Source organism: Lissotriton vulgaris, chromosome 10, assembly GCF_964263255.1.
Source record: "Lissotriton vulgaris chromosome 10, aLisVul1.2, whole genome shotgun sequence".
Classification (NCBI taxonomy): domain Eukaryota; kingdom Metazoa; phylum Chordata; class Amphibia; order Caudata; family Salamandridae; genus Lissotriton; species Lissotriton vulgaris.
Window position 1 is genome coordinate 705,651,443 of NC_141698.1, and position 18,784 is coordinate 705,670,226.

An 18,784-nucleotide genomic window follows, 5' to 3' on the forward strand; every position below is an offset into this window, starting at 1 on the left:
TTGTATGGGGATTATGCTGTATCATTTCACTTGAGTGATCATTTATGCAGCACCACCATGTGTAAAATAATGAGCTCTGCAAATTGGCAAAATACATAATACAATGATAGTCAGTCCCCATCTCCTAGGAAAATTGCAGTTCTTACTGTTACCAGTGTCTACGTTTTTTGCTCATTGTTAAAAATTAGGATATAGTGTGATACGTATTGATTTGTATTTGGTTATCCTGTAAAATGGACTCTTAAAAAACCACTGCACTGTCATCGATATTTATCAGTTAACATAGCCTACTAAACGCAATTGACATCATTTTGTGTCCGAATGTCTTTTTGACCCAAGAAGTAATTAATGGCTACTTCCTTCAAATTGATATACATTTTTTACTACAATTTTCTTTTATCTCCACATAGGGTTATAATTTGTCTTCTAACATTAAAAATTGAATAACAAATTTAAACAATTTACGAGTACCTGTTTTAATTATGGTTATGCTATTGGGTTGCAGTCTTAAACTTCATGTAATAATCCCACATAGTCTGGTAGATTCTGTCCTGGTTCAGCCCAATTGACCCTGTTAGACTAAAGTTACCTGTTACAGTGGTTCGTAGAATAGAAATCTACTGGAGCATGATGGCCCTCATGTTATGATTAGTCAGTGAGTTATGATGAATAGAGTGATCTCCCATCTATGAGCAATTATTTCGATTACTTAATGTAAATAATGAGCTTCTGAAAGTAACATACTAGAAGAAAACCCAAATGTAAGGCAGTGTGCCTATACATGAATTAATGTAGATTAGTGCATTCCTCTTCCATATATTGACCTAGAACTAGGCTTCCTGAGCATGTTCATATTAGGTTTTCGGTGCCTAATGAGACTCAAACAGCATAATTGGAAGACTTAATGTTTTCATCTTTATAGTCTCATTCCTGACGATGTTGCTATAAATGCTTGTAAATAAAATATTCTATTACTTGTTCTGTGGGCTGCACGACTTGAGTGAATATTGCTATCTGAATGGTCTCAAGTTCAAGTCAAAGTTTATGTGCATAGTTAGTTAAAACCATTGCTAATATTTTTGTTTAAAATATACTAAGTGATCTCAAATAAAAAAAATACATTATATTATTTCTGTACTTTTCACTTGGGAAGATGCCTGGCAAGAAAAGTAGTGGCTGAGGTGAGACAAACTCCCATCCCAGACCTTTGCTCCTTCAGCAATCTTTGTTAGCTGGTACAGCTGAGGCATAGTATTTACACCTTCTGATATGATATACATAGGCTTTCCTGTTTTCAGTTACTTTTTTTGGTAAATTCTGGCAGAATTTTTTTCAGTGATTTGAATACTTAAAAAAAAATAATGGTTATCAGTGACTACACATTTTTGCGCCACTAAAAACAATAGAAACGGTGTTTTTTCGGTGTTTAAGAATGTTCGCTTTTATTATTGCTTGTTTTCTTCATTGATAGTGCATGGTATATAGACAGTGTAAATACTGTGTATATGAGGTTCAAATACATATTTACAAATCAAACTTATTGTAGTACACCATACAATACATCTTCCTGTCTTTGGTCATGCGGCTCACTCTTTCCTTCCCTTGTAAACTTTTATCTGTAAAAAGGCCCTCTTAACTTTGGCACTTGAGATGGGCAACGCTAAAACAGCCAGTACACAAGTTGCTCACTCTGGCCACTGACGTAGCTATCCATGCCAATATTGGTGTGCCTGAAGATTGCGATTTTCCGGGACAGGTTCTGCACCATATGCGTTGAACTGGGGGTATATGCGCTCCGAGTTAATGAAACTGTCAAAAATGAAGCAGTATTTATCAAAGCCTAAAGAAAATTCCCCTTTATGGAAGGGATCTAGAACTTGTGCAGAGTACTAAAGTGAATCTTCATTGACTTCAAATGCCATAGTCGGTGAAGGAACTTTTCTATGCATCATTGCAAGCCATTTCTGATGCATTGTAAAATACAATTTTCCTGAATTTCTCCTCAGCATTTCTTTGCTTACCAAGTGTCAAGCATTCTACCATGGAACATGTTGCAGTGCTAAAGTTACTAAAAGTGTTGTCCAGCCTGCTCTCAAGCAGATGTTTAACATCTACACCAATTACGCAATTACGCTGAACCCTTGGTAGACAAGGGTGTTTTCAGACTCTAGTTTTTTTAATAATTCCACTACATTAGTCATGTTTTCCTGTAAAAATCTAGGAATGCAGTAGAGTTCACTTGTTTCACATTACGTCCAATATACAACAGAAGATCCTCACATTTCTTGCCTTTGGCATCATCACTGAGCAAAAATTCTGTAAACGGTCACCACATAGATAATATAGCATTCACTGTCTTTAGAACTGATAACCATCGGTTTAATGACACAGTTGGGATGACCAGAATGGACTTGAAAGTCAACAGCATTCTTCATTACCTCTGAAGATTGTAAATGTGCTTTCAGCATACCATCTAGCTGGTGGCAAGTATCTCTTAACGGGAAACACTTCAGCTCCGGTATCAATTTTTACAGGTCAGCAAGCCATTCGTTCATATATGTAACTGAGTCACTGCAAATACAAACAATATCACTTCAATCTTTGTTGAACTTGTTAAGAATTTTTCACAGCAGCGTTCAGTGTTTTCCAAAAGTCTGGTGTCCTGTTTTCACCACTATCTCAGATGCTTGGTCACAACACTCTTTTCACATATACCTGTCACTACACCTTACATTGAATAATTTAAACCTGGGGTGTTTGGCAATTCACATACCATCAATACTGACTCGCTAGAAAAGAGGGCTGATGTATCAAAGGGTTTCACCCATTCTCTGTCTGTTGGTAAATGTCATGGTAGATATTGGGAAAGATTCTTATGAAACCAGCCATTTTATAGTGAAAGGATCAAACGTAGCAAAAATATCAAATATGATTCTGATATTTCCTGATTTTCTACAGCTTGTATAATAAATAAGACCTAAACATGCTTCTAAACCCTCAATCTTTACATCAAAGACCACAAAACTGAAAAAAGAAAGAAGAAACAATATTTTAGTGAGATCCCTAAAGAACAAAACTCAAGCAGAATAATGAATAATGTTAGCCAAGTCTTTCTTGCTGCTACCTTGTATAACAAAGTTACATTGTAATGGGCCAATCAGGAAAAAATAAAAATGACTTTCACTGTCCTTTACCTTTTCTGAATGGCATTTAGGTTGTGGTTTTGCAGGTGTTTTTCAGTGTTTATATGTTTACACTAGTGAGGTCTATTTCCCTTTCAGTTGGGTTGTACTGATTATTATAGGTTTAAACCTAGAACAGGATAGCCTAGATATACGTTAAGGGGGGATAGAGAGCATGGACTCGATAGAGAAGGGCCCATATGGAGACACAAGGACCCCCTTGTGGCAAATTCAGTCTAAATCTTGATTTTCCTTTCACTTGATCTGGTTTTGCACAAGGGATACCATCCGGCTTTCGAAAGAATTAGGAAATGCTATACAGCTGCAGCACTTGGAGAAGATCGGATACCATCTCAGCTTTGATTACTTCATCCCCACGGAGAACGTTTTCTATTATCATCTTCCTACACCACTAGCGTCCTCTTACTGTAGATAAAAACCAGGCATGATCTAGGGAGGGGAATCTGAGTTTATGGTAGACGGCTGCAGTGGCACGAGGAGGTAAATGTCAGGCCCCGTTTTTGGCTCCTCTCTCCCAGCTGGAATTTCCCTTTCTCAGCATGTCTTTGTTCTGCTTATGCTCATTTGCCTTATGGCTCTTCCCCAATTAATATATTGCTGCCTATGTTAGAAGCCATGCGCATTACACATGGATGGGTGATGTTGGCTAATAGGATGGACTATTTCCTCCGCAGGGATGATGAGAGCAGGATTGGATTCTTCGCTTGTGTATCAGACTTTCACTTTTCTCTGGAGTGGCACAGCATGTTTGGCGGAAACGTCACTGTCTGGTTTTTTTTATTGCTATTTTTTTCACTGGCCTTTTAATTTGTAGTAGTGAAAGTAGGCATAAGCAGATGTGGTAGTTGTGCATTCTCTTTATGCAGTGACCACCAGTTGACCCTTGTTATGCTGTTGTGCCGGTCAGAGAGATAAACATCCTTCCAAAGACACTGCTCTGCTGCCATTTCAAAAGTAAAAAAAGAACGGGGTAACTCAGTAACAGGTGCCCAGTGTAGATGAAAAACCTTCCAAGGAAGTAAGCAGTGATAGAGGGAAAATACAGTAGCTCAAAACACATTCCAAAATTAAAAAAAAGTTGAACTTGAGCAGAAAGAAAAAGCAAGAAATAATGGATGCAGGGTGACGTGGCACCGATTTTGACAGATGAATCTTGTGAGCATTATCTCACACTCTCGTCCAATTTCCTGTTCGGTAAATAGTGCTTTTATAGCTACACCTCCAGCGTAAACTGAGTGTGCAAACATCCCGTCCTGGTTTGGGTTTGTAACATGAGTTGACAAAGAATTCTCCATTTTGGAATGGTGCACATGTTTTTCCTTGGACTGACCACTGGCTGCTGTTGTAGGCTTTTTCCTTCATTTATGGCTAAGTTACTGGGATATTTTTAACAACATGACTTTCTGCCAAAAGCCTTGACATTGATCCTTCTCAAAAATCCAGTACCATGACTTAGACCCTCACAATGTGGATCAGGGGGTCTTCGAATGGAAGCAGCGTTCCTTCAGGAGGCTTGCATAGAATTAGTTGAAGCACGTCAACCACTCTGCAGAAATGAGGATAGAAATGAGGCTGCCAAAGGTGACGAGGGCTGCCAGGTGCCCATTGGAAATCCACTGGAAGCATCTCCAAGACCTTTGCAAGACCTGCGCAGATCACCGGATTTAAATTTGTGGGTGGCAGCTATGTGTCATTTGCAAGAGAAACTTTGTATGATGTAAGAAAAAATATTTTTGCAGGATTAAAGAGTATAAAATGGACTGGAGAATTACAAATGGCAACACTGCCCGTTCAAAGGGTTACTTAAATGCCTTTATGATGTTTTATTCTGGATAGATGTTGAGGGGCATTTCATCAACTAATTTGTACATTCTGCCCATGCCCTTACTAAACATCTTCGATTGCAAATGATAGTTCAGTATGACTTGAGATTTTGCAGTTTTGGTCTGCTAGGTGTCTCTGTCTTGTCCTGAAGTCCTGATTTTTCTGCCACAATCGTACCTGTAAGGCCACAAAGGGGTGATCAGATTGCCAACAGCAGCATTCGTCTAGCAGGAGAACCATGTCTTCTTGTCTGCCTTCATATGTTTTGGGCGAGCGGCAGAAACATACTGTTTTCTCAAAAGCACGCTATAGTAAGTCAGTTTCAAAGACCTCAGCAGGTGATTTTTATTATAATGCATTTGCTATTGAGCAGAAGTAGCTTAATTGGCTATTAGCAAGTTTAATACCTTAAAAGGTGGCGATTATCTTTATTCCTGTGCCTGTGAAATGCGAAATTTTGAACTGAAATAGGATACTTACTAAAAGGTGTCATTTGAATGAGAGCTTCGTGCACATCGCTCCTGGAACACCTGACCAGTGGTTGTGTTTGGGAGGCAGAAACACTACAAACTGGCTGAAACGAAGCGTGGATCAGAAAACGTCAGAAGTAAAGTTTGCAACAATGTAATAATATTAACAAGCCACGGTTCTGGGTAAACCTTCGTATTATGCAGCTTTTTCTTTCCATCTCCATCATTGGGGCTCTGGTTCGTTTTTGCTCTAAAGCGGATTGATTTTTATAACCGTTGAGTTCTTAGACTTGCATTGACTGCACAAATGTAGACTGTGCATAGTGCTCGGAGGCTAAATTTACCTCTGAAAAAAAATTTGTTACAGTGAGCCTGCCGCTCTTCTTTGGCTGTACCAGCGCTACCTTCACACCGTCAAACTCCTTCATCAGCCGTCTTCCGCTTTACCTGAGGCTTCACAAGGAGGCTCTTTTGTTTGTTAAAGTTGCCTAACCCCATTTTCAGTCCTTGTTTTCAGCCAAGAAAAAGCTCTTTATGGTGGAAATAGAACAAAAAACCTGCCTCTTGACCACTGTCACACGGCAGCACTTTTAAACTGTATATATCAAACCCTGCCTGATCCGGTTTTTCACTGTATCGCAAAGACCAAATAACTTTATAGTAATTATCATTACCCAGTCAACATATACTCTGTCACAGTCTTTACTATTTGAGGGTGAATCCACCCTGAACGCAGAAAAATTGATTTGCTTAATGTAGGAAGCGCTGCTTTTTCACCGGGGAGGGGTGAAACATAATATTTTAAGGCTCCACCCATTATTTCCTTCACGGATCCCCCCCCCCCTCTCAAACTGGTGTTAAGACAGCTGTTTAATGACAGGGCTCAGTTGTAGATCTTTCACAAGGAAGACTTGGACTTGAGGCTTTACAACTTTATCCATCTTCCTTGCTGTAGTCCTTACTTTTTGAGAATATACCGACCGCAGAGAATGAAACCTCCTATGATGCAGTGGTATATGTAACAAGTCAAAAACAGCTACAAAATCAGTAACATAAAAATGCCTCAAACAGGCACGTTCCGAGGTGCCCCCTCTCCAATAGAGATTAAAAAATCACGAAATAGATTTGGGATTAACTCCTTTTTAGGTCTGGCTTGACAGTGCATCTATTCGATCTGCTTGCCTTATTGTTAACAACACTATAAAGAGTTGACTTTGGCTTCATCCAGAGGAATATTTATTTCTCATCTCATGGTGTTGACTGTTGGGTATATCATTCCGCCGACTTTGGAATGGATGATGGACTGTTACATCTCAATTGTTCACTGACTTATCAGACAACTTATTGATCTTACAGATGCAAGTAAACAAAGTATTCTTTGTTTTGTTTTTCACTACAGCAGACATTTTAATGTTTGAGTCAGGACTCAACATTAAGCCAAACCCATTGTGTTTGTCGAGGCCTGTCAGTTACAGGAGGTGCAGGCATTGAGGTAAAATAATATACATTTTATTTTTAATAGAGGAACAATCAACGTTTGTTTTTATTGCAATCGCAAAATGTCCAGCCTCCACCATGAGTGCTCTCCCTCTCACAGGGCTGCCCCGAGGGTTGACAGAGGGAGCTCTTTGACCTGGGCCCCCCACTTTTTCAGGGATTAGGGCTCCTACCACAATGTGTATTTATATAATCATAAGAAAACAGGACTTCCTGGATAATCTATATTGACTCAGCTAATGAATGCCAAACTACTTCAGGCGCTAGATGCCAGAGCTTCCTGGTAAAAGAAAACTGACTTTTTTTAGAGATTTTTTTCTTCTTCTTATAAAGAGGAATGGTGCCCTGACAGAATGTTTTAGCCATGGGCCACACAAAAGTTTCCACTAAGCTGCCCTTCAGTAACCACGACAAGGAAGTAGAACAAGTTGATAATGTAATATATAAGGCCCACTGTTTGCTTACCCATTTAAAATTCATGTTTGACCAAATGTATCCACAGGCCTTTCCAATGATACTCTTTTAAAACTGCACAAACACCCTCACCACAGCTCCAGTCTCTTATGTTTACATACATTGAAAAGTACAGGGCCTTTCCTTCTCTGAAACAATAGAGCCCAGTAAGTGGGGATATTCAGGGGTCTGACTTTGGTCACACTTTTCAAAAAGTGTATTTCTGCTTAGCAGAAACAGGCAATTGCTGTTTTGTAACAAAACATGTTCAGACTTAGTTCTGCAGTCTTGTTGGTCTTGGCACTTTTTGCAGGGTTATCCCCAAACATTTTACCTTCCTCCTGTATTTTTCTGAATTAATTTTAGCTGGTTGTGGGACTTCGGGCACTGTACCACTGCTAACCAGTGCTAAAGTACATATGCTCTCCGACTAAAATGTATTGGTGATTGGTTTATCCATTGCTGTCCTACTTGATTTTCTAGCAAGTCCATAGAAGTGTGCCCCAGGTGTTTCCAGGGCCTGTAAATCAAATGTGACTAGCGTGCCTGCAGCACTGATTGTGCCACCCACACGAGTAGCCATGCAAACATGTCTTAGACCTGCCTCTGCAGTGTCTTTGTGTGCAGTTTTAAACTGCAATTTCAACCTGTCAAGTGCACCTACTTGCCAGGCCCAAACCTTCCGTTTTACTGCATGTGAGTTACCCCTATGGTAGGCCCAATGCAGCTCCATGGGCATAGTGCAGTGTATTTAAAAGGTAGGACATGTACTGTGGTGTTTTACATGTTCTAATAGTGAAATACTGCTAGTTTTGTTTTTTCCTATTGCAAGGACTATCTTTTCCAAAGGGTAATATACGGATTCCCTTGAAATATCTTTTAAGTGTAATTATCCATTGAGTGCAGATGAAGATTTGGAGTTAGGGGTCTCTGAACTCAATTTAAAAATGCATCTTTTTGTGAAGTTGATGTTTAAATTGTGTGTTTTTGATAAATGCCACTTTTAGAAAGTGGAAATGTTCTTGCTTAGCCATTCCGTGCCTCTGCCTGTCTGTAAAATCCATGTCGGGCCTGGCTGACAGTTGGGTGGTTATGCATTCACTCTAGACAGTCACACAAAAGGAGCAGAGGTGTGCCTTGCATATCCGGATGGTTTTTCACAAGTCTGATGAGCCTTCCTGAGTTAGAGTGGTGGGAGGAGTTGTCACTGTGTGAGGACAGGCACAGCCCTATTCAGGTGTCAAACAGGGCCGGACTGGGAACTAAAACCGGCCCTGGCAAAGTGCTCGGCCGGCCCCCCTCCCCACCCGGGGGTTGGAGGTGCCGCCGAGTGCTTTGCTAGGGCCCGTTGTCGTCCGATTTTGTTGCAGGGCCGATTGGCCCTGTAACAAAATCGGCCCCCAAGGGCTCAAAACCGGCCCCTACCCTAGCGGCGCACCGGGGGATTGCCCGGTGCCCGCTATGACCAGGTTGGGCCTGCACACAAAGCAATCTCTTCCACCCTGTAGTGTGTTCGGAGCCAGGTCAAGGAAAAGGCAGGGTCTTGTGCTCTACAAAGACTTTCCTTTGAAGTTTACCTACTTCAAAGGCAAAAAGGGGTTCAAGTATTGTACCTCTGACACCTCAAAATCTGAACACCTCAGGACTGAGGACACTCTGCCAGGAAGAAGAACTAGATTGCTGTCAGGAGATACTGCCACCTTGCTGGGTGCTTTGCTGGGCTGGCCTGCTGCTTCTGTCATGTGAGAGAAAGGACTGGACTTTGCTTTTTGAATCCTGCTTCCAAGGTTTTCCAAAAGCTTGTGCGTGTTTACCTTCTGTTAAGAAGTCTCAGGGCCATCAAAGACCTCAACTGCATCTTGCTAACATGTTTTAAAAGTTTTCAAGGTACTGTTACTGTGGGTCAGTGTGACTCCGTAGCCCGCCTGTGCTTCTCACGATCAGCGCCGAACTATTGGATTAGTAACTGTCACAACGTTTAGATCACCCTGTATGGAGCTATGGTTTTCTAGGAGCTATATGTTTGCAGTAATCTTTTTTAAAGGGATATCTCCATTTGTGTATGTTGGATTTTTGTCGTTTTGGTTTTGTTTCAATCAGATAAATATTGGCTATTTTTTCTAAACTGTGTGGAGGGATTTCATTGTGTTACTGTGTATATGTACAAATTCTTTACACATTCTCACTGAGATAAGCCTGACCTTTTGTGCCAAGCTACCAAGGGGGTGTGCAGGGGTTGTCTTAGCTGTGTGACTCCCTGACCCTGGCTAGAATGAGGGCCCCTTCTTGGACAGGGTGCAAACCACTACCAACTAGAGACCCCATTTCTAACAAGTCTCATCACCCCTGTTTCTATCTACCCCCTCTCTTACTTGACCACAAAGTCAACTCAGTGAGCAGATGTCTTTCTAAGCTGTATATACTGTGCCTGCCTTTCCTTGATGTTATGGTTTTCATTTTCTGCCATTAAAGTTAGAGGTTTGCATTCGCTGCTTCTGTGTTTATGTAATTATTCTTCATTTTTTTTTATCTGAGACAGCCTATCAGCAGCTAAATAATCTTATATTAGGTCTATTATTTGTACTGCCTAGCATTATTTTTTAAATCTCTCGAAATATACAATGTGCAAGTGTTAGATTGGCATGTCTAGTTTTATTTGTAGAACAAATTAAGGAAAAGTAAGATTTATTCGTTCAGCTACTTTAATCGAATGGTTGCGGTATAGCTTTTATGGCCATGCTGAGCTGAATTAGCATACCAGACACAGACATTTTGGTGTGGCGCGCTGCATGGCAAATTTGTAAACTTTAGTGTCCTTTTTAGAAATACCATATTTATTTTATTCTTAAGGAATGCACGTGCAGGTTTTCACATCACACTGTGCTAGTGGAGAACTTACAAGTCAGGTGAAGCCCAACTGCCAACAAGAGTGTTTCAACTAGACGGTGTACTACAGAAACACTGTACAAAGGTCATTCACAAAAAATAACGCATATTTGCTCTTGCCATCAACTTTGAGGGGCATATTATCAAGGGGGTTTATCTCCGCTTTTTTGGCTTTAAAAGCCAAGAAAGCGGAGATAAAATTATCTCCCTATTACCTAGCTGTCGCTAACACCAGTTAGCGACAGGTAGTAGAAGATAGCGACCATCTTGGGCTCCGCTTTGCAGGTCAGTGATATTTATCACTAATGACATGCAAAGTGGGCGTGCCAAGATGTTAGCAACTGGAAACAGTCGCTAACATCGCTATCTCCTATTACCAACTTTTGGAGATATTCGCGCTAAGCGCAAATATCTCCAAAAGCTAACACCTGCCCCTGAGCAGTTCTTAGCCATGTTATCCAATGGTAGGGGGATAACACGGCTAAGAGCATTAGCTCGGTAATGCATGAATATCGCTGACTTTTCAGCGATATTCATGCATTTCGGCCGATCTGTATCGCTTAGGAGATATACCTTGATAATAGCATGGTTCCTAAGCGATAAAAATCGCTGCTGCTCGGCGAAAAAAATATCGCCGCTAAACCAACATAGCGATAGTTATCGCTAGTTGTTGGTAATATGCCCCTGAGTTTAGATGTGTTTAAGGTGAGACGTTCATAGGTGCTTCACTTGACTTCTGCCCCCTCTGTGGTAAGTGTCCACCAGCTGTCACATCTGAAAGGTTATGTGTGTTGTGGCAGATATGACCTAGCCAAGATATTGATTAGCTCCTTAGGCTTCCCTGTTCTCCACTCATTAAACTTAGTATTCCTTTATTTTCGCTACCTTCCAGCAATTTGATTGCGTCTCTCCTTCCCTCAAGCCCCATACTATGACTTCGCTCGAGAGCAGTTTCTTAAAAGCAGAAGAAACATTTCCTCAGAACAATCAAAACTGCCCATAATAAAAAGCCAGAGGATAGCTTTAGCCACACAATGATGCTGTAAGCTTCCAACCATAATTGTGTTGAGGGTGTTTAACTGCTTTTAAATATTTTTTTAACAGCGATTTATGATTGTCAAGCCACGTACAAAATAAAATAAAAAGCCAGTAAGCTACAAGTTTTTTTATACGGTTTTTGTGCGCTCTTCTAGTCATGGCACCCACCTTCACATAGTCCCATGGATCTCAATTGACGCACTCCACAGTTTGAAGACCACTGGTCATCTCAGAGTGCAACACTGTTTCCTCTTTTTACACTGGTTAAGAAATACTTATGCAGGCTGCCTGCTTGTTTTGGTTGTCTCTTTGGAACTGTGCTAGCTTCAAACGCCCCTTTTTTGTCTAGACCGAAGCGGGCATATTTTCCATTAGGTCTTTGTTCCCAACACGCACTCTCAGGGCAACATTTTTATAGTAAAGTTTAATGATAAAGGTCTCTTGCTGTGGACAGTAAAATGCATTTGCATACATAGCGGGCACCACTGCAGTGATCATGTCATTAGTGCCATTCATGTTGTCACCTGTGACATAACTTAAGAGGTCACGAACTATGCATGGGAGAAATTTGACTACGTAGCTCATCATAAATTGTGGATTTAAGTTTATTTAACACTTTGAAACATAGCCATGACATTCTTTGATTTTAAGTTTTTAAGAGTATTAGACTTTAATTTTATTAAGTGACTTATCTTAGTAGAAATCCTTAAAATCTCATGACGAGATTTGCCAAGTGCCTGTATTTTACTATGATCTCTTCCCTCAGTAGACGCTGGACAAGTCTTACAGCTGCATTTTCCAGCTCCTCCCCCAGTGGCTAGAAGTCGCAGAGCATGTCCGCAGTCATACCTAGTTGACTTTGTGGACTCCATTTGCACCGTGTGCCTCGTTCCTGTGTTGTTAGAACTCGGAGCTTAACTTTTGCGTGAGCCCAGTGTACACAAGCAGGAAGTGCATTATCATGGCCAAGCCCCTCCCCTGGCCTCTGTCAGGGCCGGACTGGGAACCACAACAGGCCCTGGCAAAGTGTTCCTCCTCCACCCCCCCCCCCCCTTCCTCCTCCCCACTGCCGGTTTTCGGCCGATTTTGGTGCAGGGCCTATTTTGCAGCCCATGCGGCGCACCTGGGTATTGCCCGGTGCCTGCTATGGCCAGTCCGGCCCTAGTCTCTGTGCCCACACAGACTGCAAGAAAGGATTGACTCCAAAAAGGAAGAGGCTCTTGGATATGTACCATGGTCTTTCCCCCTCTCGTTCGAGTGATCTTTGGGCACACCCAGACTTTGTGCCCCAGAGCCTGCTGAGCACAGCCTGTGACTGTGACCGTTGTAAACTGAACATATTGGACAAAGTGGGTAGTTGTCCCCAGCGAGCTTCGAGGCTCTAAAGAATCTATTTCTAAATTTCTGGACTATTGTTTTTCCATGCTTATTGCTGCTTTTCCGTGTCATGAAACCTTTGGGTGTACCTGCACATTAGATGTATTAATCAACAGAACATCATTATTAAATTAAAATGTTTTTAGGTCTGGCTTGAGAGTGCATCTGTTCTTAAACGTTTGTTACCAATTCTTTAAAATATACATACAGGAGGCCTTGGTTCAGTCCAGGGGAGCCTTTCTCTCTTACCTCGTGCTATTGACAGTTTGATGTATCATTTTGCCATATATGGAGTGCTTGCACTGTAAAGTGTGAGGGATTATTTTACGTTTCAAAAGTACACTAAATTCTTCATCATTTGTCTATTGTTACAGAAATAAAACATTTTTTTTTGCAGCAGATTTTTAAAAAATGTTTTAGTTAGGACTCATAGCGCAATCCAAACCTGTTGGCTCTGACATTGTTTTAATAACTATTTCATGGTGAACATACCATTCAGCAGTATATATTTAAAGAGAGCGTAAACATCATTTACTTTTATGCATACAGAAATCTGAGGAAGAAGAACTTGTCCTCACTCCTGATGGCACCAGAGAATTCCTGACGTTTGATATTCCCCTCAACGATTCAGGATCAGCTGGACTTGGTGTTAGTGTAAAAGGAAACCGGTCAAAAGAAAACCATGCCGATTTGGGAATATTCGTCAAGTCCATTATCAATGGAGGAGCGGCTTCAAAGGCAAGTGGGCGGGTTGTCTGAATACATTTCTTGTTCAGATACATAGATTTCATTGATTTATATAGTCTGAGCAGCCAAACATTGCAGACTGAATAATTAGCTGTTGTCTGTCCATCATTGTAGAATTTTGTAGATATATACAGTGGCATTTATGTGGAAGTGTGTTGTATTTAAATCTTGGAAGAAGCCTCAATCAAGGTGCTTTAGAAGGAGGTTTTCCAGATGTGTTCTCAAGTTTAAACATATATTTAAGAAAATGTAATATAGCATGCCATTTGTTGTGTCTTTGGGTTGAGAAAGGCATTACTACTCTCAACCCATTGTTGCGATTCATCAGTGTGGTTCTACTCCATATAGCTGCAAAGTTGCAGAACATGTATTTGCTCACAAAAGCTTTGAAGTAGCTAGGATTTCTTAACTACATATTTGAGAGCATTGCACTTATAAAGAGTTATACAAGTTCAGGCATACGTATAAAATCTAAGTACTAACCAATACCTTCCTAATTGAATTCTTCTCCAGGATGGACGGCTTCGAGTGAATGATCAGCTCGTAGCAGTAAACAGCGAATCCCTATTGGGAAAGACCAACCAAGAGGCAATGGAAACCCTGCGAAGGTCTATGTCAACGGAAGGAAACAAGCTGGGCATGATCCAACTCATAGTGGCAAGAAGACTAAAACGGAGGGAGGTAATTAAATGTGTTATTTATGCAAACATCAAATCCTAGTGTGTTGGAAGAGCACAAAGCTTACGAGATTGCTGGAACAGAGGAAGAGGAAAATAATTGAATTCCGCTGTTAAACTGTTCTAATGTTTTAATTTCTTGAGCTCTGGAAAAATTCTTAAACACGTCATTCTTTCCTCGGAGTAATTATTTCCACTGTGTGGTGTTTTACTTCTGGCAAACTTGTATACGCATAAGGGGGTCTTCGAACAACAGCTCTGCACTGACCAGTGCTCCTTATGTTTAGTTAAGCCAGGTATTTCACTCTAGCATGGCAATGGGAGGTGGTGATGCCATTTTGAATATAAAATGTTGCAAAACCAACCATTTGTATACAATTTCGACAGCTAGTTCTTTTGTCTGGTTTTTACTAGCCTTATCTGTTAGTAAATGTGTGTCTAGTCCGCGGTGCGTCTGGGACCTTTCTTCCATCAGGTCAGCTATGAGCAACTAAAAATGTCTGGAAGGGTAAGTTGTATTAAAGTTTGCTTTGAAGACGAAGGATGGATGGTGGGAGTAAGCTTTCACTTGCTGTAATTGTAGCCTGCACAACGAGTGTCATTGATTTGCAATGAAAGCGTAATCCATCAGTCGCTCAAGCACATTATGGTCTCGAAAATATTGATGTAGGCATTTGGAAGTCTATTATAATGCACTCCGAGCCAAAAAAGTATCCCTCTACACTTTCCCTTTATTGCCAATTTGAGGCCAAGGTCTACATCTGTGAAACTAAAATAATCGGGGATTTTAATTATGAAACTTGGTGGTAATTCATACTCGCCACTTTTACAATCCACATATGTATTTTTGGTTAAGTTGTGGCTGACCAGTTGTCATCATTTTATGTTGCTTTTTTCCTTTACAAACTAGATTTAGTTTTGTTTCATTTGTACAGTCAATACACCTCTGGGGTTTTTGGTAACTTTCACTGACAGACAGGTGACAGTTTGTACTCCTTTAACAAATGCAAATAAAGTAACCTGTCTTTATTAAAGGAATATTCAATTCAATAGGTTTTGTTACTTTGTATAATATATGTTTGTTACTTAACTCAGTGGTACTATTTTATTGACCTCGAGTCGGTGGAAGCCTGTGTGGGGCATTATCAAGCCTAGTTTACTAAAGTTTGTGTTAGCCAGGCAGTACAGTGCCCAAAGAATGGAAGCAACTTCAGAGCCCACTTGACATCTAGGTGACTGAAGTGCCAGTTCTATGCCGAACAACGCTAGAGGCATAACTAGAAACTAGCGGATGCATTGAGTTTATAGTCTAGAAAGTGTTTTATTGATTGGTAGTAAATATCAGTGGGAAGACGTATACAGAAACATTAAACTTTGCATAAGAAGACAACATGCCATATTAAAGTATACTTATTTTCTGAATATATGTGCATCCTCCACCCCCTTTTTTCTTCATAAGTGTGAGATACGGATCAGTGTCATGGGGACAGATAAACAGAGTGATAGAGTAACCTAGTTTCATTATGTCTCCCACCTCTGACCAGCCTCTTCCTCTGCTGCCCTTTCGCTCCCCTCAAATCTTGAGACAGGACTTGTGCTTGATCCCAGCTCAAGGAGCAGGCACCACTTGTTCTTCAACATTTCGTTTTAAGACATTTCTCCTAGTGTAGTGGGATTGTCTGGCTACTTGACAGCTTTCTCTCTGTCCTGCTTTCATGTGTTTTTTTGGGGTATTTGGAATGTTGATCTCGTATGGAGCGTTTTGTTGTTGTAATCCATCAAACTTCTGCTGACATTAGAATCTCTGTCCACCAATGAACCAATTTGACATTTGTGGTTCTTATAAGAAGATACTTTTCTCTATAAAGGAGTTGGCAAGAGCCACATTCTTTTGGAGTTGTAGTGTTTTGGTACAAGGCAGCAGCAAGTGAGCAAACAACTTGATCCATCCTCCCCCAGCCCAGACAGACGTATGCCTGGTCCGGGTACCGGCTTGCCGCACCATCAAGCTGACTACCATACTGGCAGCCTGTACTAGGATTCCCTTGACGTCTTCAGAACCTTGCACTGGGTTAGATCCTTAAATGCTTCTAAAGTAGAATGGCAGGCCGGAGTTGCTAAAATAGAGTAGTCTTGCTGTTGTGTCCATACTTTCCTAAAGCAGGTCTGCATATTTAGCACAAGATCTCCTTAAAATTCTATGAGAGGTGCAATCTATAAGCCTGGAGTGAAGAAATCTTTGGCGGTGTGTGTACAGGCTGCAATTTCATGTGACCCATGAGGAACACAGCAATAAGCCAAAATATAATTAGGCCAGTAGTTTGGTCCAGTCACTTACCCTACTCAAATGGTACCTCCCAAGCATACATTGCGTTTCAGGCACAGTATTAACTAGGCATTGTGATGCTGTGTTGGCAATTGTAGTTCCACCATTTTACCAGCAATTTTTGCTGCCCCCAATGATTACATTTTCACAGACAGTTCTAATCACACCAGATAAAAAAAAAAAAAATTTGCTGCTTTAATCAGAACACTTGGAGTGTTGGAAGGCTACCATCTGAAATTAGTACATTCTGTTACACCTCACTATTGTGTAGAATGTAAAACCTGGACAGCTTCCTAATTTTGTTTTTCAGATTTTCTCAACCTTTTTGAGTTAACTGCTGATACCCTAGTCTTAGACGTGTCCCTTTGTTGCAAGTGGGGTCTACCTTCACCAAGGATGTGAATATTGATAGCATTGCTTGCCTACTGCCCTAAGGATTTACCATCTTGACCAGTCATTGTTTTCTTTTGATTTTGTTTGACTTAGATCGAGGGGGAACTCAAAAAAACTGTTCTTGGAAATGTTTTGGCAATAAAAGCTTAAAGAGGGTCAGAATGTTAATGTTCAGAAACACAATAGTTAACGAAACATCAATAGAAGTGAAAATGCCATCCACCCAATATAGCTTTTAGGTCTAGCTTGACCGCTCAGCTACCAAATGTAATGTTATAAACCTAAAAAAGAGCTTTATATAGTACTACCTAAAGGGTGTTTTGCTATTACCATATTTTGGTATCCAGGAGTACAGGTTTGGATTGGGCAGAGGTTGTGTGCTTCTACAAAAACGTGCTTCCACTCCACATAGTTGTGATTATTTTATTAATGTATCCAGCTGCCTGAGCTAGCAGCCGTATGGATGCTTGAGCTTGAACTTTCAAAGTCCCAGATACCCAGCTCTGTTAAAATGACTTAGATAAGTAGATAACTTATGGTGTTTGTCTTTCTCTGGCAGCAGCACAGATGGGAGTAAAGATGTCATCATTAACTTTAGACTTCATAATGCAGTTTTGTGTTTGACAACAGCATAGGATGCCTTGGGCTGTACTAATCTAGATCGACTTTATTGTCTGCCTTGACAATGCAACTGTTGCCTGACCTTATGAGATCAACAAAAAAACCTGTCCGAGTACTACTGAGAGAGGAGTTTATACTCCACCCACATGTTGGTTCCCCTAACCAAAGAATTATATTTGGTAAGATTTGTGTTGCTTGTATTCCACTTTCTGGCTTGTGACAAAGCTTATCATTGATTCCGCACAACTGAGTTGGTTATGGTGGCAAACCATTGATAATGGCTATAAGTCTGATCTGTTTATTGGGGCCCACCAGTAGGGGGGCAGGGGGAGCACTGACCACAGACACAAATTAAGGTGTGACAAAGGCCGCTTTATTGGAAGCAGGTGCACCCTAACATTTTACCCCAACCTTGGCCTCTGCCGAACAAAACTAGGCCTCACTAAATATTCGACTGCCTCACAGCCCCACCCCCACCCCTAAGTATTCTCCAAACTGCAACATAAACACAACATCCCCAGTTGTAACAGGCCCCCTACCTAAATATTCATAACTTGATCTCAGTGTACCTCAGTGTCCCCCATCACCTGCCAAACAGCCCAGGCCTCCTGCAGTACCCTCCCCTTTTAACTAGGAAAACAACGCCACCACATTGCTCAACACACCAGCACCTGTTCCAGCGACACGAAGAACCCCCTCTGCAAACAGGAATCTTCCAGTGCACCAGCTCCCAAGAAAACCCCTCTGAAATCACAACCCCCTCACACCAATGAAAATTACCCAAGCCAAGCAAAAAGAGTGAGGGAAAAATGTTATGCCCTGCGCTTCCCTAAACCCGGCTGCTGTGTCACTGCCATCGAAATGGTGGACAGTGACACAAAATGGCCGTAATTATACTCCCCCCCCCCCCCCTCCGCCCCCCTCCAGCCCAACTAGCCCAAAAGGAGCCCAAGGTAGCCCAACCAGCCCAACAGCCCAAACTCTGTTCCGTGAGCCCCCCCCCCCCTCCCCTTACTGGCCCCAAATCTCCCCAGTGGGGGCAGGCTTCCCGGTGGTCGGCCTCTGCTGCCCTTTCGCTCCCCTCAAATCTTGGAGACAGGACTTGTGCTTGATCCCAGCTCAAGGAGCAGGCACCACTTGTTCTTCAAAATTTCGTTTTAAGACATTTTTACAGACCACTGGATACAAGATGCCTACTGTGTGTAAATGCAACACTTTGAAATGGAAGAAAAAACGATTCTGTTTCATTTTCTCCCATTTCAAAGTGTTGTA

General features: G+C 41.3%; 1 protein-coding gene across 7 annotated transcripts in view; it reads left to right on the forward strand.

The window, feature by feature from the left end:
* The window catches only part of PARD3 (par-3 family cell polarity regulator), a 1,412,997-nt gene that overhangs the window by 824,172 nt on the left and 570,041 nt on the right, over window positions 1-18,784 (forward strand). For all 7 annotated transcript variants that reach the window (XM_086941535.1, XM_086941533.1, XM_086941537.1 and 4 more), the window contains exons 13-14: window positions 13,298-13,486; window positions 14,009-14,176. In XM_086941535.1, the coding sequence (XP_086797661.1) occupies window positions 13,298-13,486; window positions 14,009-14,176 (357 nt within the window). The remainder of the gene's footprint in view (window positions 1-13,297; window positions 13,487-14,008; window positions 14,177-18,784) is intronic.